Below are 26,020 nucleotides of genomic sequence, written 5' to 3' on the forward strand. Positions count from 1 at the left end.
ACTTACTATATATAAAAGTAAGCAAGTATTTTTGGGTAAGGTTTGGAATCACGTATTTGCAAAAGAGTCAATAAATCAAACAAATGGAAATAAACAAATTTACAAAAAAAGTCATTGAATCTCACCCAACCAACTAATTTAAATATTTTTACAATCCTCATAGTCTTGTGCTGGATATGATCAAGCTTTTGGTTTTTGGAAAAAGGGTGTTTGATTATTAGATTATTATTGAAGGAATGATCAACGCCACTGTCGAAACATGGCTCGAGATTCCAATGTCCGATGGCCTACTCGAAGCCAACATTCCTGCAGTTCCATTGTGTAAACGAAATGGTTCAGTGGACATCATTTTCGCCAACTAAATTGATTGCAACAATGAAAAAATACATTCAATTATTGATTTGGTTGCATGAACATTATATTTGTACTTAACTATTGAATATTGTGATTTGTGAATGGAAAAAAATGTTAAATAAAGTAGTTTTGCTTGGCCTTTCTAACATAACTCGCTCAAGGGAAATCCATTGATGTGAAATTCTAATGAATGGAAATCTCAGGTCTGGCAGGTCTCGTATGTACGGTTAAGATTAAACGATTTGATGATCCTACTGTAGTCCTCATCACCCTCGATTACTCTGCCAATGAATAATGACAATTGCCCGCGCAATTTCAAATTCATTTTCTCCCTCCTCCCACCCACCAAAAAAGTAGAAATAAAAAAATACTGTGAAAAATGCATTTTATATAATATCCCGCACGAGCGTGCCAAGGAGAGAAGAGAGATTGGTTGATGAAGAGGAGAGGAGCGAAGCGGCCAAGTAATAAGATGAAAGGGACATTGGGGAAGCACTTTCAAGTTCAGTTCCACCACCACCAATCATCTTCCGCGACCTCATCCTCCATCTTCACCCGGAACCTTCTAGATTTCGGATCTCAGGATGACCCTTCCACTTCCGTTCCCGACCTCGACGCCGCCGATGACAAAGATTTCATTCTCAGTCAAGACTTCTTCTGGTAAATCTTCTTACACTTTGAATAGGTATTATTCTAAATTTCTTATTTTGCTTCTTCAATTTTTTTTTGATGATGGATGCAGCACTCCTGATTATATCACCCCTGATAATCAGAACCTGATGAACGGCTTTGATTGCAACAAGGTATTACTATCATTTATAACTTGTCGAGGAATATCTGCTTATTTTTTCTGTTTTGAGTTTTAAAATTGTTTTTATTTTACTTATCAATTTCACAGGAACATATTCCTTGCCCTAAGTCGCCGGAGAAGCTGAATACTCTCAAAAGCAAGAGACCTCGACAAGGTAATATCCAAGTAAATGATGAAAACTAGAATATTTAGAAGGATGGATTGTGGATTTGTAGTTGTTGAAAAGTCCTGATCTTTTATTTTGATGCTTTACTGTATACATATACACAACTTGGAGCTTCGTCATTGCGAAACGATGAAAACAAGTTCGCTTGTCCACATCTACTTGCAATATATGACAGCATGGGGCTCCATTTGAAAGTGATATTTGATCCGACTTTCTTAAGTTAAAGTGACCAATAAAGATAAGCTGTGGCATTCCCCTGCTCTTTATCAGAGGGTAAAATAGTAACTTTAGTCATCACACGATATTTTGCATATTCATTGTGAAATTTGGTGGCTGGGTAAAGATCATAAGATTTAAAATAGGGACTCTCCTGCTTAAGGTCATTGAACATGTTTAATGACCAAAACCATAATCTTTATATGATGATATAACACGGTGAAAGAGTAGAAAAATGTGGCCCAGCCTACAACATGAAGTTTAACTGATGGGGAACTTTGTTACTGGTCTAGAAATGATTCAGGATAGTGGTAATAGAAACTAGTCATATTATTCATCATTTTCATGCGGAGTACATTATTAACGGAATAGTTGAGATCATAGTTTTAGTTTTCGTGTTTTCAGTTTTCTTTTTCTTCCTAAAAATTTTGTGTTTCTGACTGGATTTAATATCTGATCTGTTAGCACATATTCCTGTCAAAAGTTTAGGCATAAGAACTTTCTTTTTGTCGTTTCTTTATATTTATGTACAAAAATTTAAGAACACAAGTGGTTTTTATGAACAAATTTCAACTGGATATCCATTCCTCTCTCAGATGGTATCCTGGTAAATCCCCTCAGCCCTACATTATCTGGCTCTCAACAGATAGTGGAACTTGCCAGTGACAACTTTGATGCAGATGAAGGCAACCTAGAAAAAACAATCATATCTGGAGTACAGAAGACGAAAAATTATGTTTCTCAATCTGCTGTTGCTCTACGATGTCGGGTTATGCCACCTCCTTGTATTAAAAACCCATATCTAAAGGATGCTTCAGAAGTTGACACTGATCCTTTTGGAAATCAAAGATCAAAGTGTGCAGGTACAATTCTAGTTTGTAAAGATCAAAGATTTGAGAAAGAAGATACCCATTTGAAGAAACTCTTCACTTCCTAAAATTCTTTATCCAAAAGATTTTAATAACATATCAATACAATATACAGGTTTCTTCCCTGCAATCATTGGTGGAGATGGCCTTTCACGCTATCACACAGATTTTCATGAGATTGAGGTGTCTATCCCTATTTTATATTCCATAGGTTTTCGAACTTATTTGGAATCATATGTTTCAACGCATGTATTAATATCTAAGCTCCAGGCTATTATATTCTCTTTCTTTTTGCCTTGTTTTCCAGCAAATTGGTACTGGGCATTTCAGTCGAGTTTTCAAAGTTTTAAAGAGAATTGATGGTTGCTTGTATGCTGTGAAACATAGTACACGGCCATTGCATCAAGAAACTGAGAGGTAGCGTTCAGTTTTTTTTTTTTAATTTCTTTTGCGCAGGTTTCTCTGCTACTAATTGTTAAGAAAATTTTATTATAAAATAATGTTAATGTTTTGCAGGAGAAAAGCCTTGATGGAAGTTCAAGCTTTAGCAGCACTAGGTATAAATCTGTATATACTCTCTTTTTCTATTTCTTAGTTTTTTCATGTTGTTCAATTTAAGAAAAAAAATTGAATTGTAGTCTCAGGCATTGATACTAAAGCAATCTTTTGCAGGATCTCATGAAAACATTGTTGGATATTACTCTTCTTGGTTTGAAAACGAGCAACTTTATATTCAAATGGAGCTATGTGATTACAGCTTGTCTAGAAAATCGTCTACTCAACTGTTCACAGAAGGAGAATTCCTGAGAGCCATGCATCAGGTTAGCATGAGCGGAAATACAGCATCCCTACAAAAAAAATGGCTGGGGATTTAATTACCCTTATCTGAGAAAAAAGGGCAGAAATATAAGTATAGATAAGGTTTTGAAAACATGAAATGGTCTCGTTCCCATTTATTAGCTTGCTTGGTTCAAATCACCTTCGTATGACTTAACATCACATGATTATTGCCAAAGATATCTTCTCTTTTCAGCTTTCATTGTTATTAAGGGACTATACCTGATCTTCATTTTCTACAAAGAATGAGAATAATACCTTTCAACCTTTAAACTTATGCTTACATGGTTGTATTTGGAATTTAGGATCAAAACAATAGTTTCCTGCTCACAGTCCTCCATGGTTTTCCCTTCTACTTAGTACACAGTACTTTTTAATGCATTTTCTTGTCACACTTTTTAAGTCATAGGTTTCTTTGTTTATGTTTTTATATTTATGTTTAATTCCTCCCTATTTTCTATCTTCCACTCTGATGTGAAAAGGTTTGCAGATGGCAAAGGCACTGCAGTTTATACATGAAAAAGGAATAGTGCATTTGGATGTAAAACCTGATAATGTATATGTGAAGAATGGTGTTTATAAGCTTGGTGATTTTGGATGTGCAACTCTCCTAAATAAGAATCTGCCAGTTGAAGAGGGTGATGCACGTTATATGCCTCAAGAAATCCTAAATGAGAACTATGATCATCTAGACAAGGTTGATATCTTCTCTTTAGGAGTTACTATTTATGAGCTTATTAGGGGATCACCTTTGCCAGAATCAGGACCTCAGTTTCTTAGAGAAGGAAAGCTGCCACTGCTTCCTGGGTATTCCCTACAATTTCAAAATTTACTCAAGGTATCCTATTTTCTGCTCTAAGTTCTTCAGTTTTAGATATAATTAGCTAATTATGTTGTTTTCTAACTGCCTGTAAAGCATCATTGGAGATTATTAGTCCTGATTTTCCTTTCTAATATGTCAGTGATTCTAAATTAAAAAAATGCAAGGCAAAATTGATCTGGTGTTGTTTGGACTTGTCAAACAGAGAAGCTCTATACTACAATATAGAATCTGACAGGATTATTACATGTAATGCATCTTAATTTGTCAGATTGGTATATATAAATCCCAAATGTGTTACCCTATCACATATGAAACATACAGATTCCATACCATATATATGAGCAAGTTTCTCTTTGGTTCATCCTCGGCTGGTCCATGTTGATTTTTTCATCTGATGGGTCTTATAATTGTTATCAGGTCATGGTGGATCATGATCCAGTACGGCGTCCTTCCGCAAAGGAATTAGTTGAAAATCCAATTTTTGACAAGGTTTCGAAAAATACAAAAGCCTGAGCATATTTATTATATGAGTCGATGTAGCTAGCTTGAAAGGCTGTTGAGTGGTAGTGGCGAGACCTTGCAATCAGCTGGATCCTGCTTCGAATTGTGGGCCCTTTGTGAAAGTGGCTTAACTTATGCACCAAATTTACTGGTGCGCATTTTGTAAAGTTTTGTGAAAGCGACCAGGTGGTCAAGATTTGCAGTACTATTTTGACTAAAGTGAGCTCCTGCTCTATTTATGTGCACCGAATTAAGTTTGTCCTAGTAATGGTGCAAATTTTGTAAAGTCGAACTATTCAAGGCAGGTGCTACAAGTGGCATGATTCCTTTGATATTTTTGGATCAAACTTGCTCAAATTAGTCTTAGTACTGTTTTCATACAGTTTGCTCCTTGTACCACTTGGCCTGGGCTGTTAGGAATCGAAGCTAGGTAACATAATGATATTGGCTGGCGCGTATTGATTTTGAAGAAAATTGAAACTATCATTTTTAATTTTTCACTTAATTAATGGTGAAATGATGTTTTTTTAATATTTTATTTTTTTGAAAAATCGTTTTCTATGCATGCATTCTATATATGGTATGTATTTGGATATAGGTCACTTGGTAATGTTAAGTATGGTGCATGCGAACATGTGGTTATAATTTTATTATTTAATAAAATGATTTTATTTTATATAGTTGATTTAACTAATTATTATTAAAAATAATTAAACTATTCTATTTAAAAGTAAAATAATTTTAAATCATAATTAAGAAGTATATTTATATAATATTTGAAAAATATTTTGAGTTTGAGTGTGTTTGCATTTATTTCTTATTTAAGATTTAAGAAGAGTTATGAGAAATTTTAAGTTTTAGTATAAAAAAAAAGTTTTAAGAACAAACTATGCTAGATTTGTACTATTTAATAATTTAATATTTTTTTGGCAAAATTGATGTAAATTAATTAATTTTATTATCAATCTATCAAATCATAATATTTTTAGTTACAAAATAAATTATTCATGTGTTTTTTATAGTAACACATTTTTTATATTATACCAACAATAGAATTAATATTAGTTTGGTAGAGATCTATTTATATTAGTGTAAAATTTAAGTGATTTTATATAATTTTGTAACTTTTTTACAAGAGTAATATTTTAATAAATTAATCATCATATTTTATTCTCTATTCACATAGATTATGTATGCCAAGTTTAACATAAATTAAAAAATTTCATCTAATTCTTTTATGTTAAACAAAACTCTTAGCCATTAAATATATATTAATGTAGACAATATTGTAAATTAGTATGATAGAGATATCAAATGGATTAAAATATTTAGATGTATGAAAATTGAAAAGTACAAATATCTTAATAAATTTAATGGATTGTTAAAATATTATTAGTAGACAAAGTTACCAAAAAGCATAAAACCACTTAAATTTTACACCAATTTAAATATATCCCTCCCTTTTAAATTACAATGGAAGTGTAATTTAAGATCATAATATTTCAACATATAGATAAAGGAAGTAACTTTGTCTAAAATTTATGTAAATACCTTAAAAATTAACTACCAAAATTTTAAAAAAAATATTTTGATAATTGAGATTAATTTTAACATGCGTGACTTTATTTTTATCATCGTAATAAATTTTGAGAACATATGATTAAAGACTAACTTCCAAAAAAATATATTTTGAGAATTGAGATTAATCTTAACATGTCTAAGCTTATTTTTATCATTTAATTAAATTCTTATCATATTATATATTATATAATTACAAGGTCTACGACCCAGGCGATCTCTTTTAACAACAAATGACATCCCCTATTTAATGGCAAATCACATTTTCTTCTTTATTTTTTTATATTAACTTAATTAAATTATTATTGTTAAAATTTGTTTTAAAATAAGACACCATAAATTTAAAATTAAAAATAATTTTAAAATAATTAATAAGTAATTGGGTGTAATGTGTCGTGCAATGGTAAGGCACATTGCACTCCCAAAGGGGAGGACTCAGGTTCGAACCTCGAAGACAATATTATTAAGAGAATAGTCATGAATCTTAAATAGAAATAAAGAATATAAAAAAATTAAATTAAATAAATCAATAATTAAAAAAAAGAAAGATAAACTGTATTCTAAAAGGAAAATTTATGTTTTGATTTTCATATTTAAAAATAGTTTTAAATATTTATTTAAAATATAGGATGGTAGAAAATTTTAAAAATAAAAGATAAATGATCATATGAAGACAGATATTTTAATAATTTCTTTTAAAAAAAATATTTTTTAAAGATTTGGATAATTTTTGTTTTTAAAAACAAATTGTGATAATTTTAATTTTAAAAAAATTAAAAAAACTAATTTAAAATAAATTGGGTTAATTTTTTTTTATAATTTTCATTTTAAAATAATTTTAAAATAAATTGAGATAACTTATTTGATTTCACGATAAGAAAACTAGGGAGAACATATGATAAGGATAAACCAAAATTTGGAAGAAATAAAACAGAGTTAAGTTATTAAAATTTATTTGACAACTAAATAAAGGATAATGCACATAGCCATATAGTCATATGGCATGTAAGAAAGGAAATCTTGGATATGACTTGTACTTACTATATACAAAAGCAAGTATGTTTTTTTTTTTTGGTAATTTCAAACAAATGATAATCCACAAATTTGCAAAAAAAATTTCAAATTTTATCTCACCAATTAAATTAAATTTCTCTACAATTTTCACAGCCTTTAAATTATAAAAGTTATAGAGTCCTCAAATCTCATCTATATTTGAATTGTTAAAATATTAATAGTATTAAAAATTATAAAAGATTATAAAATCAAGTTTTACACTTGTTTAAATGAATCATTTCTCTTTAAACTATAATAAAAGTGTAATTTAATATCATAATATTTCAACATATATTATGAGTTTAAATAAAGGTAAAATAATAATTTTGTTAAAAAAATATGTAAATATCTTAAAAATTAACTTTCAAAAAATAAAAATTATTTTGAGAATTGAGATTAAATTTAATATGTGTGAGATTAATTAAATAGTGCGCGCTTACTTTAATCATCTATTAAATTCTAATAATATCATATATCATATGTTAATAATTTACAATAATCGGATAAAATTAAAATTTTATGTATGTAATTGTACAAAATCAAAGTTCATGTATACAATTACATATTAAATTATAGTTTATGTACAGATTTGTAATTTATCCCATTTAAAAATATATATGATTTTACAATAATTTTAAAATAAAATAAACCAATAATTTAAAAATTAGATAAACTGTATTCTATCTATTTTTTAAACATTTCTATTTTGATTTTCATATTACTATTTAAATATTTAGGAGGTTGGAAAATTTTAATAAATGATCATATAAAAACATATACTTTTAATAATAAATTTCGATATTTTCTGTTCTAAAAATAATTTAAAAAATAAATTGAGATAAATTTATTTTTAAAAATTTTGGATAATTTTTTAAAAATAATTTAAAAGGGATAAATTTTGCTTTAAAAAGTATTTTTTTTAAAATTCAGATAATTTTCATTTTAAACATAATTTAAAAATAAACAGAGATAAATTTGTTTGATTTTACTATAAGAAAATTAGAGAAAATATATGATAAGGATAACCCAATATTTGAAAAAAAAAAAAACAGACTCACCATATATAAAATTCTGTGGTGCATATGGTCTTAAGGTCTTGGTTTTTCAAAAGAAAGTAATTAATTATTTTATTGTTTTTGAAGCAATGGCCAGTGCCATTGTCGAAACACAGCTCGAAATTCCAATGTCTGATGACCAGCTCAAAGCCAACAGTCCTTCAATTCCATTGCGTAAACCATATGGTTCAACGGACCTCATCTCCACCAAAACCCCACCTCACCATGGCAGACACTCTAAGGTCTTTGCTCCACCCCTTGTTTATCCTACTCTTTACAAATTTCTTTACAATTTCCACTTACATACTATGTATACATAAATGTAATATATATTGGATTGAAGGATACGAAGTGGTGGGTGGTGTTGAATCTAGCATTTCAAAGCATAGGCATCGTTTACGGAGATCTTGGAACGTCACCACTCTATGTTTACTCTAGCACCTTCAGTAATGGGATAAAACACAAAGATGACGTGTTGGGAGTCCTTTCTTTAGTCTTTTATACTCTTACCCTCCTTCCTCTGATTAAGTATGTTTTTATTGTCTTACGAGCTACCGATAATGGCGAAGGTACGTCCAACCTATACGTTATTTATTTATTTATTTATTTTTGAGTTTCCAGTAAAGCTGTTTCGGTTGCCTTTCTCTACTAAAGTTTTGGTTCTACCAAATTTTGTTGCAATTAATTCACAGCATCTATGTTTTGACTAGTATTAATATTTGGGTAAATGGTTCCATTTGCTTTTAATTAATGGAGTTTAACATGGATCATCAAATCTTTATATATTTATAATATAATTGAATTATGACATATTCAAGTCAATTTAAATAAAGCAAAAAATAATAGGATATTTGTTCTGAAATTAGAAAAAATTGTTTTATCAAATCAAATCTCATATATTTAATAGAAAAGTTAGACAATAACATAAGTGTTGTTTTATAAGTTTAAAAACATAGTTCTGAATCTTGAAAACGATATTGTTGGAAGAGACAAACATGATTTTTGAACATTATACTTTCTTATAAACATTTTACATTATTTTTTAAAAATAAAAATTTAAAATGAATTGGAATATAAATATGGAATAAACTATACTATTAAATGTAAAATATTATAAATCTAACATATTATACTACATATAAAAAAAATTGAGTAAAAGAAGAGGACGTAAAGTGTTAAATATTAAATTTTATGGAAGAAATAAATTTATTTACTTGTATTTTTAGATGAAATGGAAAAACGTGAATACTAGAGATAGTGAGATGAATAATGGCGCAAGCAATAGTTAATGGAGGAAGCGTATTTTAATAATTAGGCTTAAAATTATAATTCAAATAATTGCTTATATTATAATAAACACTAAAGAAAACTCAAAATCATTTTAGACAATGCATTAACAAAATGAAGAAAAATCAATAAAAAAAATTATGATAATTAACATAACAAAACCAAAATGCCAAAACTAAAGTTATATATGCTTTTGATAAATTTTATGGACGTGTAATCTAAAATTAGGAGGAACGTTCGCACTTTATTCGTTAATTTGTCGTTACGCGAAAGTGAGTTTGATCCCCAGTCAACAAGCTGAAGACCGCCGAGTATCGAATTACACACTGGAACTGCCAAGCAAGCGGCTGAAACTAGCATCGGTTCTCAAATCTAGCTTAGAGAATAGCAAATTTGCCAAACTTTTCTTATTGCTCATCACCATGCTCGGTACTTCCATGGTCATTGGCGACAGTATCCTCACTCCTTCCATCTCTGGTAATTCACTAATCATTTTATTAATTATACTCTCTTTTATTTCTCTACATTGTTATTAATTAATATTTCATGTTGTAGTTTTATCTGCCGTGGGGGGTGTCAAGGAAGCAACATCTGCCTTGACACAAGATACATATATTTCATTATTATTGTCTTACGTCGACTATGTATGAAGTTTAGACTAAATTTGGTGTGTAATAAAACAGATATGATAGCAGGGATATCAATAATGATATTGGTGTTCCTCTTCATGATTCAAAGATTTGGAACTTCTAAAGTGGGTTACACCTTCGCTCCTATTCTTAGCCTCTGGTTTATTTTAATCGGTGGAATCGGTTTCTACAACATCATAAAACATGATACCACAGTGCTTAAAGCCATCAATCCAATCTACATTGTTGAATACTTCATCAGGAACAAAAAAGATGCTTGGGTTTCCCTTGGTGGAGTTGTTCTTTGCACCACCGGTTCGCTTTCATCCCCATACTTCCTCCATTGTTAGTTTTGTCATACTAGTTTTTATTGCTTTTCTCAATGCTTTCATTCAGGAGGCGAAGCACTATTTGCTGATGTTGGCCATTCCTCGGTTCGGTCCATTCAAGTTAGCATGTGCTCCATGGTGTAACCGGCTTTGATTTTTGCTTACACCGGACAATCCGCTTACCTTCGTCAACATCCAGATTCGGCTTGTGATGCATTTTTTAAATCAGTTCCAGGTCCATGGACATGGACATGAAATAGTCTTGTCTTTTTTCTTCTTATATACCAAAGTAGCCTCTTACGATTATTATATGTGTGCATATATGCAGGTCCTATGTATTGGCCAATGTTTGTAGTGTCCATTTTGGCTTCAGTCATAGCAAGTCAAGCAATGATTTCAGGAACTTTCTCAGTAGTTCATCAATCACTCTCCCTAGGTTGTTTCCCACGTGTCAAAGTTGTCCACACATCTGCAAATCATGAAGGACAAGTTTACATCCCAGAGATCAATTACTTTTTGATGTTGGCTTGTGTTGGTGTCACCTTTGGTTTCAAGACCACTGTAAAGATTGGCAATGCATATGGTACCAAATTTACTTCTTTCATTCAATGCTTTAAATCATTTCAATATTAATTTAATTTCCCATTTGTTACAGGGATTGCGGTGGTGTTTGTAATGACACTCACATCAGCCCTACTGGTTCTCATCATGATCATGATATGGAAAACTAACATATTCTTGATAATCTTGTACATTGTTACCATTGGGTTTGTGGAGCTTTTGTATTTGAGTTCAGTTCTCTATAAATTTACCTTAGGAGGGTACTTGCCGCTGGCATTCTCAGCCTTCCTAATGATTATAATGTATGTTTGGAACAATGTATATCGGAGGAAGTACCATTACGAGCTAGACCACATGATTTCTCCAGCGAGATTAATCGAGATATTTACGAACAAAAACATGGCTAGGATTCCTGGGATTGCAGTGTTCTACTCGGAGTTGGTTCAAGGGATACCACCCATATTCGAGCACTACGTTTCGAATGTACCAGCGTTGCATTCCATCATTGTCTTCGTTTCCGTGAAATCTCTCCACGTTAACAGGGTTCCGGCAGAAGAAAGATACTTTTTTCGAAGAGTCGAACCCAGAAAGCTATTTGCCTTTCAGTGTGCCGTTCGATATGGATACAACGATGTGCGGGAGGTGGCCTTTGAGGAGACATTAATTACAAGGTTGAAAGAGTTCATCCAAGAAGAAACTTGGATGCAAATTCAAACATTATCCATCCGTGGAAAAATGTATGAAACCGGTAGAGAATTAGATCGGGAAATCGAACACAACGAGATTTGGAAAGAGAAGCAAGCGAAAGAAGAGAAGCTTCGAGAGATAATGGAACAAGAAATAGAACAAGTAAAGAAAGCATGGGAAGAAGTTGGTATTGTTCATTTAGTTGGACAGAACGAGGTAATTGCAAGCAAAGAATCCAATATGATGAAGAGGATTTTGGTTGATTATGCTTATAATTTATTGAGGAGAAACCTGAGACAAAGGGAGGCAGTGTTTGATATTCCTCACAAGCGCATGCTTAAAGTTGGCATGACTTACCAGCTTTAAAATATCTACTTGTTCCATGTAGAACAATAATTATTGTATTAAGGGATTGAAACAGTAAGATGTGAAACTTTAACTTATTGCGTTGCATTGGATTCTTTTTTATCGGTTGGATTAACGTAAAACTATATCATCAGCATATATTATATATTATATCTAATAGTAGTGAATATTTTGGAGGCCGGATGAAATTTTAATTTTTTATAGTTTATATTTTTATAATTTGTACATGATTAAATTAAATTTTTATAATTTTAGAGGGACCAAAGTGAATTTTACCTTTACTAATTTAAAATTTTTAAAAAATTTCAAGAACCTAAAACAAAATTTCCATTTTAAGGGGGCCGGGCATGCAAACCCCCTGGCTACGCCACTGTGACTAATAGCTACCTTAATATCTAAATAGTTTAATTTTTCTTCCGCTCTCTATACTCTTCATATTTTTGTTCTTTACTTTTAATATTAAAAACCAAGTCTTTTAACCAAAAAATTGAAATATATATTAAAATATCCAGGATATTATTTTAGGAGTTCTATTAATTCACTTACTTTATGTATTCGAATAAATTTGATAGTCTAAATTCAGTGGCTAGTGGTAAAATTTTAATCTAAGAACTTTATAATTTATAAAATTTTATATTAGTAATGATAAAATTGTATTTTGACTCTCTTAAAATGATAAAAATTTGATTTAATCTTTTAAAAATTATAAAGATACAATTTTACTATTGTAAAAGCATACAATTTAATTCCGGCCCCCAAATTTTTTGGCTCCACCACTGGCTAAATTGGTAAGACACATAAATGCTAAAATTGCATGCATAGACAAGCAACTTGACTATTTGAAGAAGCATATTAAGCTTCTTACGAGGCAAAATTGTTGTGCAGTTTGCTATAAACCAGATATTCTTGCTTGTGTACTGTGAAACCTTTTGAATTTTTGTCCAAAAATGGGGAGATAAAGTTTAGTTATGGAGGGGGAAGTGAGCTTGCTTAGGAGGTGTGCGTTGATTGCTTTGGGTTGGTTCTTCTTCTTCTTGTTTAAGTTGTTTTTCTTTCTGTGACGGTACAAACTATTTTCTTTACCATGTATGTTCTTAATATGGTGGTTTGATACTCCTACTTCGATGTTGTGATAACTTTATTTTGTTATGACTTCGGATGCCATGGTTTGTTGATTCGTTTTCATAGTTTATGATTTTAAGGGGAGTTTTCATCTTGAAATTTTTGCTTAGGGTGAATATTCGACCGAGTCGAGTTGAATCGAGTCAAATCTTTTTGTTGACAAATCTTATTTTAACAACTAAAGTCAATTTGAATTTTTTTCGAATCGAATTGAATCGAATCGAGTCAAAAAATTTTGAGTCAAATCGAGTAGAGTTAACGAATCCTATTATTTATACTTAAGGTTGCATTTAGATGGACCGATTATTTAACTAGTAGACGAAGTATAAGATTATTTAACTACATGAACAATATAGTGATTTGCCTTTTAACTTAAAGGGTAAACATTTATCAAAACGACGTAGTTTTGTTTTTAACTCAATTATTTTAAATTTTAACTTTTAAAAAAGTAAACATTTATCAAAACGACGTAGTTTTATCTTTTCTTATTCGGATTTTCAGATAACTCGAATTGTGTAATTCATATTCAGGTTAAACCAAAAAACTTAATTTTTTATTCGAGTTGATCCGAATAACTTGATTAACTCAAATAACTTGAACTATTTAATTCAAAATTTAAATTTTTTATCAAATTTTTCGAATCAAATCAGATTTTACTCACCTTATATAGAAATTATTGTACAAGTTTTTGGTCAGAAATGTTAAAAAGGGAAAATGTTATAGTTTGTAATTGGATAAAATACAAATTGCTTATTTTATTTTCATACTTTAAAATGATCACTTTAACTATTTTTATGATTTTTTTAAGGATATTGAAATATAATTTAGGTTATCATAATTGGTGAAAATATCCCAGAGATTTTTGAAGACTTTTAATACGATTCACTCTACATTGTTTTAAGAGATTGTGATTGAAGAAGTTTGATTGGTGGAGATATAGGCAAAATTTCAGCTGTTTAGATTCACAACTGCTTATATATTCGATACTTGTTTACTATTTTATCTACGAGTTTTAGAGAGCGCGAGGAATCTATTTGATTTCATATTATGTCGCTTGCAAGGGAGAAAAAGTCTATAACAAATAAATAAATTAAACATAAATGAATTATTCAATTTTAATTTTTTTTATTATTTTAATTTTTTCAATTTCAATTTCATCTTTTAACTACAACTCACAGTATAACTGGCTACCACAAATTAAAGATAAAAAAAAAAACACTAAACATTATTGACCGAGTATTCTTCACAATTCATATTTTTTGTGCATCGTATAACTATTTGCCTGGAAATAGTGTTTACTATGGGTAAACCACTAGCAATCAAAACCATTTAAAGAATTTATATCAAAGTCGAAATTAAATTTTTATATATAAAATTCTCAATTAGGCTGCAGTTGGAGATCTAATAAAATACCTTCAATAGAAACTCAATATATAATTCAAGGAAGAACATACAGGAGCTAGCTTCACTTCTCATAATCCTTAAAGCTTACATTAGTCAATCAGAAAACAAACACAAGATTTTAAGCTCACAGAAGCAGAAATATTGAAAAAACATCTACCACATTTAGGCTTTAGCTTAGGCCCCCAAACCCAAGCCCTGCTACTTTATGATCATACCTATCATCAGAAACATAGTTAATGTAAACTCAAGTCGGGAAATATAATCACCATATGCTTTTACATATTTCAAAACGCCCTAGAGAGAGCGAGCTCTGCATTTCGCCTCTGTAAGTTGACGTTTCTTCCTTTCCTTCGTGGACGTTCCCTGCGCTATTCTGGTTAGCTCTTTCTCCTTCCTGTTCCCTATACCTTTGCAAATACCTCTTTAATTGCTCAGCATAGTTATCAAACCCCAGTGTTGCAAGTGCCCAACAAATGTCATCCCCGTTAACAGTCTTGCGCTTTTCCCTGTGACACTTATCCGATGCTTCACCTGTGACGAAGCTAATGAACTCCGACACACATTCTTGCATGGTTTCTTTAGCTTCTTTGGACACCTTTGCATTAGGAGGTAGTATCTGCTTCATGATTCGTCCAACGTTGGCTATCGGTAGCAACCTATCTTGTTCCTTAATGAACCCATCCTCGCCTGAGGCACCCCCACCACCACCAAAGTCGTACTTGTGCCCTTCTCTATATGAATCAATCCCTATTTTATCCGTCATTTGAGAAAATTAAATATCCTCTTAAGTTCAGACACGTCGTTTCTGATTACTAACTCACGATTATATAGATAAATATTTATATACAATATATGTAAACAATAAAAATAAAATTTACTCGACTTAACATGACAAATCATAATATTATAAATCAGTCAACCTTAAATAATTTTCCTTTTCAGGTTTTCTTTTGGAGTAATCTAAATCATAAAGAGCTATGAGAAAAGGACATGGAGTTGTCAATTATAGGCATTGGTCCCCCACTTTGGTCTTCGCTACTGTTAGTGCTCTCAAAAGAGTTCCAAATTCCAATTGAGAAACCTTAAAAAATTGATGCAAATTTGAAATTTATGGACTAAATACATGCACTTGTGCTTCTTGAAGATGATGCAAACCAACCTCTCTCTATGGCCTAAAGTGAGACCCAATTTAATTAAACAAAAACATTAAAGTTGGATTACCTACCAGTTAGGTTTTAACTTACATGATAAGATTACTATATATGGTTGTCAACAAGACAACAGAAATCATATGTTTTACATATTTTTATAATTCTATTTTCTAGTGAGATCATTTTGTGGGGGTTACTCTTAAGATTCTGGATTTAGTACATAATGCCACGTAACCTACTAGGATCACTTAAAAGGTTTAAAATATAGGGTTTGCATGTGGCAGCTGGTGGAAGGTTTGATCAAGAAATTATGATTTGATGTTAAGTTGATAATTAAGAGGTCATTATCTGTTAATCATCATTATTTATCATGCTTTATTAAACCATATCACCAAACCCAACACCAAGAACTTGGCTCTATAGTTTAGTTTTTAACTCAAGCAACTTGTTGTAATAAGCGTCAACTTTAAAGCTCTGTTTGTTTTACTAAAAATAATTTTTTAAAAATAATTTATTTTTTAAAAAAATTAATATTTTTTGTATTTGAATGAATTTATATAAAATATTTTCTATTGTTCAACGAATTTTCTGAAAATATTTCATAACAATTGTTTTCAATGAAACAAACATGCATTTGAGATTTTCTTATTTTTTCATTGTTTAGTTAAGTTTATTTTGTATCTATAAATTTATGCTTTACATTATTCTTTGTAAAGCAAACACAACATAAATATATTTGTTATAAAATATTATAGTGCAATTTACTTTTAACAATTGAAATTTATTTGATAATAATGCCATATATACAATTAATAATAAATAATGTTTAATTAAAACTTAATTTAAATTACATATATTACATATATTACATATAAGAAAGTACATATTGACACATTAGAGTTGTAAGGGACAAATGAAGCTAAGCATTGTTTAATCAAATACTGATATTTATATAATTAAAATATTCATATTTTATACTAGGTTAAAATATGTCACAAGTCCTTGTGCTCTTTATAAATTTGAAATTTAGTTAATGTACTTTTATTTTTGGGTTAGTCCTACTTTTTAGATATCAAAATTCAAGTTCAGCTGTTAGCACTATTAAAAATATTTTGTTAATTTCATGTTCATTATAACATCATTTTTTAATTACATGAATATTGAGTATTTTTTATTTAAAAATGTGACATCAATAAAATTGACAAAAGAATTTAAGAATGTTAACAATTAGACTTAATCTTTAAATCTGAAAAATACAGGGACTAAATTCTTGAAAATAAAAGTACAGTGACTAAATTTCAATTTGTAAAGAGTACATAGACTTATGGCATATTTTAACCTGTATACTACAAAATATTTATTATTAATATATTTATAATTGTACAAATATTTATTACTAAAAAATTGATATTAAATATTTTTCACTAATATAAAAATAATATTTTTTAAAATTTATATTAAAATAAAATTAAAATATTAAATAATTTATTAAAATAATAAATTATATAGATATAGAAAATTAAATATTTATTTTAATAATATTGAAAATTATAATATTTTATATTAACATTTTATTAATTTTATATATTTTTAAATAAAAAATTAATAATAATATACTAATGTTAAACTTGACTTAATTAGTTTTTATATAAAAATAAAATCATCCATAAAAAAGTTCTGATGGAAGATGATTTACGCTTCTCAAGATGGTAAGTCATTTTATAAGAAAAATGATTTATTTTCCGTTGACCTGTAAGTCAGTTTCTATTTATTAAGATGTTTTCCATGAAACAGACATAAGAAAATGCAGAAAATATTTTCTAAAAACTATTTTTAATAAAATAAGGGAGTCAAAATTCTAATTCAACGATTGAAGAATGAAGTTTGCTTAATTAGATTAAGACAATTATTAGCTATGCTTTGAATTATAAATTTAATTTTGATTAGGTTTTTTTTAATAATAAAGAAAAGAGACGAGAATTAATATATATATATATATATATATTTGCTATTTCACCAATAATTTAATCGTAAATATTATAATTAATTTATACATTAAAGATTTTCGAGATTAGAAGTTTGAAAATGAATAGTGGCAAAGAATGTGAACCAAGAGGTTGAATAAATATAGATTGTGCACAACTTTATATATATTCAGACCAAATAGATGTATGCGTTGTCAAAGAATATATCCTTTCCCCAATTTCATATATATTTAAATGGAATTTGCTGGTTACCCATAGCCAATCTTCTTCATCAAACTGTACTTCCCAACGTGAAACTACTGTTAAGAGAACATGATTTTGGTGGTCCATGATTATTTAGTAGTAATTAAAAAAAGAAAAAGTACTCGGATGCTTACAAAGTTGAACAAAAGCAGGGGGAAAGGAAATAAAAAGTAAAAACAACATACTTTTTTTGGTCATCTTAGACTCACCTTTAATTTTAAAACACTACTTTCCATTTATATTCTCATTTTATATTAACTGATGGCTGCTATTTTTTTAAAATATGTTCACAAATTTAAATTTTAGTATCTTTATTTTTATTTTTAAATTTTAAAATTTAACAGGTAACACTATTAAAATTATTTTGTTAAATTTATTTAGTTGCATGGCAATTAAGTGATTATTTTTTTATTTCAAAATGTTACACTAACAAATTTTAAAAAAATAATACTAATAATTGAACTCAAATTTTAAAAATTTTAAAATAGAAAGATTAAATTCTAAATTTATAAAGAGTAGAATATATTTTAACCGTGATATTTAATCAAACTAAAATATGCCCAAAATTTACTTAAAATAAAATGAAATATACTGTTTGATATTATTTTGTTAAATTTAGTGAAAGCATCCATGAAATTAATGTATTAGGAAAGAAAAGAGCCCAGACACAACCCCTGATAAAACCCTAATTGTAAAGTCACCTTAGGAGCCGTTCGTGTGAAATGCGGACAAAATAATGTTATTTAAATTGGATCGAATTTATTGATTTGATGGTTAATTTAAAATTTTTAATTTTTTTTATATATTTTTATATTTTTAATATTTTTTTAATAAGATCAATTGAATTGATTGAGTCTTCATGATTTTTGAGGATGCTTAATAAACATTCTGCATTTTTCTAAGATTTGTTGTCTAGTCTAGTGGGCATCTTAGCTGCAGATTTGAGTATGAAGCTTTTGTTACAGTGTGTCTTAGTAATAAATTTTGTTTAAATTTCAGTTTCAACTCTCCGACGTAGCCATATTTACTTGCTTTTGAAACATCTCTTGATTTTATTGCTGTCTGTATTCTTTCAGTGCCGCACTAGCAGGAACTGCTTTTTTAAATAAATAAAAAAAACTTTACGGGATGCTTGAGCTTTATTATATTCTAGAAAATAATATATGATACAAGAAAATACAGTTAATTAATTAGTTAAGACAGTGTGAAAGCAAATTCAGAAAATTCAAATAAAAAAAAGCTAACGACATAGTAAATTGATAGGGGAGATTATGAATGCTTTAAAATGTAGCAGTGTGTGTCGAAACTATTTTTTATCTTGAAAAAAAACGGGATTGACTTTTAAAAGTTTATATGTTGAAAATTACAAAAGCATGTCCAATTATTTAGTCCAATGAAAAACCGAAACCCAGTACGGTAGGGCACGATTGCTCGAATTGTTGAACATTACCTTGTTTTAGAATTTAGGAAATACGGATGAAATTTTAAAGGAATATTTGATTATTTTGAACGAACGGGAGATTGGAACCCAGCACGATAGGGTACAATTCTCCGAATTTTCAAACGTCAAACATTGCCTTCGTTTTAAGGAATTTTTAAACGAATAATTATAAAACCAGCTTACAACGCATTAATTTGACTTGAAATAAAATGAAATAATTTATTTTTTAAAAGTTGAAAATTATAATGCAACATTTGTAGACTAAAGGAAAAATAAAATACAATACCAATTAACAAACTAATAATTAACAAATTAACAAAACCAATAATTAAGTATAACTAATCTAAGAAAAATGTAATCGAACTTCTAGCATGGATGGAGAACAACAATACAATAAATATACATGAAATAATATAAAAACAATTAACCCATGAGATACCATACAACATAAAATTAATGTGATACAAATCAACTTCTAAAGAATGATGCATTGATGAGCAAACAACACATGTTAGAATTTAAGATAATTTGTAAAAACCAAGAATATATAAACAATTTTTAAAATAGATGTTACAAAATGAATGACATTTGAACCAAATAATATGTAAAATAATTTGGAAAATACATTTATTTACAATTAACAATATGTACAAATAAAGATAAATTCAAATAATGTATAAAATATAAAAAGGCATGTAAAGGTATATAATAAAATATAATTTTTGGAAATAAGTTATATACATAATAGACTTAAAAAACATATATATAAATAATTTAAAAACAACTATATGAAAAAAATGGAATTTAACATGTATATAGGATCAAGCTAATTTTATTATGAATAATATGTGTTCATGTAGATATAAAACGCTTGAATGAAATATTATATAAAATGTTAAAATAATATAATAAAGAACTTAAAGATGATTTTACAAAAAAAAAAATTAAAATATCTCAACACATATACACATATATAAAAACGTTAGGAACTTTAAAATAATAAGCATTACAGGTCAAAAACTCAATTACATGTACCAATATATATATAGAACAATTTAAGCTAAGTAATAAAACTATTTTAGAATAAATAATACATAAAAAAACAGATTTAAAATAGACAATATATAAAGCACCTAGATAGTATAAATAATTTTAAATAATATATAGTAAAACAGTTTACAATAAATAATGTAAGGAAAAGAAAAATGAAGCTAAAAGGTTAAGGATTAACTTGCAATCAGAATAAAACATGAGGTACAAATTATGAAATGCAAGAGATTAATAAAATATAAATCAGGGCTTAAACGAAGGCGCGAAGAACGACGGGGGACTGATCAGGAAATTATTCCAAGGCAACAAAACGCATCGTTTCGACGCAGACCAAAATGAATCAAAGGCCGAAGTCATGGGGCAAAATTAAAAATAAAAAGCAGAGGAAAGGGATCCGATTGAAGAAGGTAGAAAAAGCGGGGGGACTAAGGGCGTGAATACCCCAAAAACAATGAAAACATGCGGATCCCCTGGTTAACGGGTCGAGTCAGTCCAATCCGCGTCAAAACGACGCTGTTTAGCGCCTGGGGTGCTGATTCAAAACGACGCCGTTTCTTATTGTTATAAAAACTTAAAATTTTTTTAAAACTCCCATTTCAACCCTAACTTCTTAAAAAAAACCAAAAACTTTCCCCTTTTCTCTCATTTCTCCCTTCTTCCCCGGCCAAACCCAGCAAGCCACCACCGTAGGAGGTGGCCGGAAGTGCCAAAATCGGGTCTTTTCGATCCCTTTTCAACCCCTTTTTTTATTTTAAAAAAAACATCGAATCCTTCGTTCATTTAAAAAAAATAAAGGACAAGATTCGAGAAAAAAAACAAATGGGGTTTCAACACCATTCGGTCCCTCGCCCGAACCTCCACATTTCCGAGGTATTCGGGTTTTCATCGGCGACGACTCAGGTAACCCCCTTTATATTTTCTCATTTTTCGAAACTAAAGTCAAAATCAAAACGAAAATAAAAAAGGGAATAGAATAAAGCGCAACCTTTTCTGTTAATTGCTTTTGTATTTCAAAAAATGCCTCCCTTCAATACAATTGAAGATATGGCTTTATAGCCGAAATAGAAACAATACAATATTTTTTTATCTCTTTTCTTCTTGTGCTATTGTGCTCTGCTACTATTTTTGTATGCTTTGCAGGTACAAGGCCAGCTGAGGCGTACGGAGGGAGCGACGTGGCGTGCGGTGGTGCGTGAAGCCCGTACGAAGGTGCGCTGGAGCAAAGGGAACCTTAGGGTTCCTGAAGATTGTTTGACCTTTGGGCCAATCGGGCTGATGGATTTTGGGTCTTGGTTTATTTGATTTGGGCTTGTATTGGGTTTGGGTTTAGTTTGTAAAATTTTGGGTTTAATGGACTGTTAAAAACTTGAAATTTTTATTTATTTTGTGCTTTTGGTTTTTGTTAGTTTGGGCCCGGGCCAAAATTGAGCTCTACAGTGTGGAGAACCTATAGTAATGTTTATGATTTATGAAGATGCAAAGGGATCAGCCAAAACTTAGGCAAGGTGTTGGTATATGAATAGAGGTTACACTTTTCTTAATGGTAGGAAGAGCTTATACAAGCTCTAGGATTCTTCATTATATATAATGGTTACCAAAATTATAATTAAAAAAATTTAATTAAACGTACTCAACACATTTAAAATTTCAGTCAACAAGGCCTTAGAAGAGTCAGTTGAGGTTGGTATTTTAGACTCTTAAATTTTTCTAAAAATTTTAAATTAGTAAAGATAAAATTACACTTTGGTCTCCCTAAAATTATAAAAGTTTGATTTAATCTTTTACAAATTATAAAGATATAAACTATGTAAATTAGTTTGACTCCATTTATATTTTATTGTGTATTATTAATAATTGTTATTTAACTTGTAACTTCAAAAAAAAAATTCATTTTATAAGTTTTAATTTATTCTCTCAAAATATTTTCTCACTCACGAGTAAGTGTGATTCCAGATGGCCGTTTATCTCTAGTGCAGTGCATTTAGTTTTCTTTTTGTCACACGTTACAATATCATTACAGTATCTAATCTTATTGCTATCATTGTTTTTATACTAACCATAGGTAAATACACTGCCCATCCAAATGAACCTTAAGTCCGTTAAAATTGACTTAACCGACTCCTTCGATTAAGCTAATTTTATTTGCTAAATCAATTAAAATCGAACCATTTGAATTATGATCTGTACCTAATTGGACCCTTTAAATTTAATTTTTTGTCGAAACCTTTGACAGACCATTAAAAAAAATGTGAAAAAATAATGATGTGACAGCTAATATGACAATTTATTTTTAAATTAGTAAATCATAAAAAAACATATGAGATTAAATTTGAATAAATAAATTTTTTTTAAAAAAGAAACCTCAACGCTGCATTTTCAATCAAAATTTTATTTGGATAAACTATTAACTTTTTACAAATATGAATTTTATATAATTGTTTCACCCACTACATATGCTATAATCTAGTTTTAATTTAGACATAATGATTTATTTAGTTTTTCAATTTTATAAAAAAACTATTTTAGCCATTCATTTAAATTTTCATCTTTTTAGCCTTAAAATTTACTTTTTTTTGTCAAATCACCCAAATTAAATGTATGAAAATGTTAGCATTTTTCCACATTGCTGACACACGTGAATAACATGTCAACATTTAATAATTTTTTTAAAAAAATTAAAAATCTAGAAAATATAATTTTTTTTAAAAAATTAAAAATTATTAAAATTATTTTAAAATACTAAAAAATATTTTTAATACTTTTTAAATGTTAAAAATTAATTAAATGTTGACATATCATCTATGTGGCAATATATGTATATGTCATATTAGTAAAATTAACAAATATTAAATTTTCTATTCATTTGAGGATGTTTCGACAAAAAATACAAGTTCAAGAGTAAAAGAAGTGAAAAATTAAATAAGGACTAAAATGACTTTTTCTGGAAAGTTTAAGGGCCAAATAATCATTATGCCTTTAATTTAAAACTTTCTTTCTTGTCCGCCGAATATATGGGAGTAGCACTACCGTAATGGCATATGCTAGCGTTGGGGGAAAAAATCATAACTACAATAGCGTATCCGGCAATTATTGTTGGTCCAAATGTATTGGGTTTTAGCTTACATGAAGAGCCCATGCTGTTTTTATTGGGCTTCTTTTTACTATGATTATCCTTTTATTCCTCACTTCTCTTGTGGATTGATGATTCAAAGAAAAAACCACACACAGAGAAGCGAGCATTGATCCTTGGATAGATAGATAATGACTTTGTAAATCAAAACAATATAAAATTGTATCTGCTGCAATTATATTATAGATGAAATAAATCTCATTAAATAATTGTTGTAACAATTAAGTTTTACTAAATATAAAATGACACGATCATGACAGTTCATATTGCAGAAATTTTGGAGAGTTAATATAGGGAAAATGATTTACATCGTATGATACGGAAAACCACTAAATATGTTGATTCAAAGGTGTTTGAGAATGTTTTTTTGGTAGTGTATTGATTAGGTAGGTTGAGTGTGTTATCTATATACGTGCCTTGATGTTGGAATGGAGTATTTATAAATGGAGGCTAAATTGATGTTGGAACATTTTCAAATATTTATAGTGTTCCAATAATTATAAATGAATGGGTGTAATTAATCAAAAGATTATATTATTTGATTTTTTAAAAAAGAATTATAACTATTTAAATAATATTATTTGAATAGTTATAATTAAATAAATAATTATGTTTTTATTTTAAAGATATTATTATTCAGAAAGACACCTATTATTGAAAGATGTCTCTATGAAGAGACATAAAAATTCCTATAAATAGGAATGAGATTTCATTTGGAAATCATACCAACAAATTTTAATATTGTTTCTTTCCTTCCTTCATATTCTAATATTGTTAGATTATTCTATAAAGTATTACTACAGAAATCCTTTATAGAAATTGAGTTCCTTGTCATACATTGCTTAGTGTGTAGTGGGCTATTCTCGTCAGTGCAAAACACAAATAGCCATTGGCTTCATTGTATCCTAGAGTTTAATTTGCTTGAAACTCGTTTGCACACTGAAGATAGGTGGGGGCGAATATAACCTTAAAGATAGTGGCTTGATACACGCCTTGGAGCCTTGCCCTATTTCTTCTTCTGTTCGAGTTCCGTTCGTGTGTTCGAGATTTTTCTCACCGGATATTTGTACTAACAATTTTAAGGTTATAATTCATTATGACTACTACAACTCATGAAAGTGGAACACTAAGGGACTTAGCTTCCAATTTTGTCAAACTTGATCGATTTAATGGAGGCAATTTTCGATGATGGCAGAAAAAGATGCACTTCTTATTTTCAAATTTGAAGATTTCTTATGTTTTGGATACTCTAAGACCTGACGAGACTGAAAACAAATCTGTTGTTACAACCCGAGAAAGACAAAAATGGGACAATGCTGATTACATGTGCTTGGGCCACATATTGAATGGTTTATCTAATGGTTTATTCGATACCTATCAAAATGAGGTTACCGCTAATGAATTATGGGACAAATTGAAGACAAGATACATGACCGAAGATGTTACAAGTAAAAAATTTCTTGTTAGTCGTTTCAGTAATTATCAAATGGTTGATGGTCGTTCTGTTATGGAACAATTCCGTGATATTGAAAAGATGTTGCACCAATTCAAGCAATATGATATGAAAATTGATGAAATGATTGTTGTATCCTCCATAATAGACAAACTTCCTCAATCTTGGAAAGACTTTAAAAGAAGTCTAAAACATAAGAAAGAGGAATATCTCTTGAGGCTTTGGCAAATCATCTTCGTATTGAAGAAGAATATCGAAAGCAAGATCAGGATCTAAATTCTGAAAATTCCAAAGTGCATGTTACGGACAAAGTATAGACTACTAAACCATTCAAGAGAGAGTTCAAACAGACTGATAGAGCACCTAAGTTCAAAAAGAAACAAAAGGGCCCGTGCTATCATTGTGGTAAGTTGGGACATTTCAAGAATGAATATTGATTTTTAAAGAAGAAATCATCTTCTAAGGATGATAATAACGAAAAGTTTGTTGCAATAATATTTGAAATAAATATGGCACAAGATGATAATACACGGTGGATTGATACCGGAGTAACCAAACATGTGTGCAAAGACAAAAGCATGTTCACGAATTTCACACAATGTGAAAATGACAATATCTTTTACATGGGAAATTCTTCCACCACAGTAATCAAATGCAAAGGGTCTGTTGAACTACAATTCACTTTTGGAAAGGTTTTAACCTTAAATGTTGTATATTATGTACCAGAAGTTAGAAAGAATTTAGCGTCTAGAAGTCTGTTAAATAAGTTTGGTTTCAAACTTGTTTTTGAGGCAGATAAGTTTATTTTGTCTAAGAGAGGAATTTTTGTAGGGAAAGGGTATATGTATGAGAGTATGTTCAAACTGAATATTATTAATAAGAATAAAAATACTATTTCTGCTTATATGGTTGAATCTTT

At 29.3% G+C, this 26,020-nt stretch overlaps 2 protein-coding genes and 1 pseudogene across 3 annotated transcripts; 2 read left to right on the forward strand and 1 right to left on the reverse strand.

The window, feature by feature from the left end:
* The first annotated feature begins 728 nt into the window (after positions 1-728).
* LOC121209755 (wee1-like protein kinase) lies at positions 729-5,051 on the forward strand. 2 transcript variants are annotated; one of them, XM_041081080.1, is made up of 10 exons: positions 735-1,014; positions 1,097-1,157; positions 1,253-1,319; positions 2,144-2,410; positions 2,532-2,599; positions 2,724-2,833; positions 2,933-2,973; positions 3,089-3,237; positions 3,744-4,091; positions 4,494-5,051. In XM_041081080.1, exons 1-10 carry the CDS (start codon positions 791-793, stop codon positions 4,587-4,589), a joined length of 1,431 nt encoding a protein of 476 aa, XP_040937014.1. In that variant the 5' UTR covers positions 735-790; the 3' UTR covers positions 4,590-5,051. The 2 variants fall into 2 exon arrangements, with proteins under 2 accessions (XP_040937015.1, XP_040937014.1); XM_041081081.1 differs by lacking the exon at positions 4,494-5,051 and having other exon boundaries at positions 729-1,014; positions 3,736-4,063.
* A 3,212-nt stretch (positions 5,052-8,263) lies between these two features.
* On the forward strand, positions 8,264-12,199 carry LOC107923736 (potassium transporter 5-like; annotated as a pseudogene).
* A 2,457-nt stretch (positions 12,200-14,656) lies between these two features.
* Positions 14,657-15,475, reverse strand: LOC107923663 (nuclear transcription factor Y subunit B-4). The gene has a single exon (XM_016853843.2). The coding sequence runs from the start codon at positions 15,409-15,411 to the stop codon at positions 14,911-14,913; it is 501 nt and encodes a 166-aa protein (XP_016709332.1). The 5' UTR covers positions 15,412-15,475; the 3' UTR covers positions 14,657-14,910.
* Between the last annotated feature and the right edge of the window lie 10,545 nt (positions 15,476-26,020).

Source organism: Gossypium hirsutum, chromosome A11, assembly GCF_007990345.1.
Source record: "Gossypium hirsutum isolate 1008001.06 chromosome A11, Gossypium_hirsutum_v2.1, whole genome shotgun sequence".
NCBI lineage: Eukaryota > Viridiplantae > Streptophyta > Magnoliopsida > Malvales > Malvaceae > Gossypium > Gossypium hirsutum.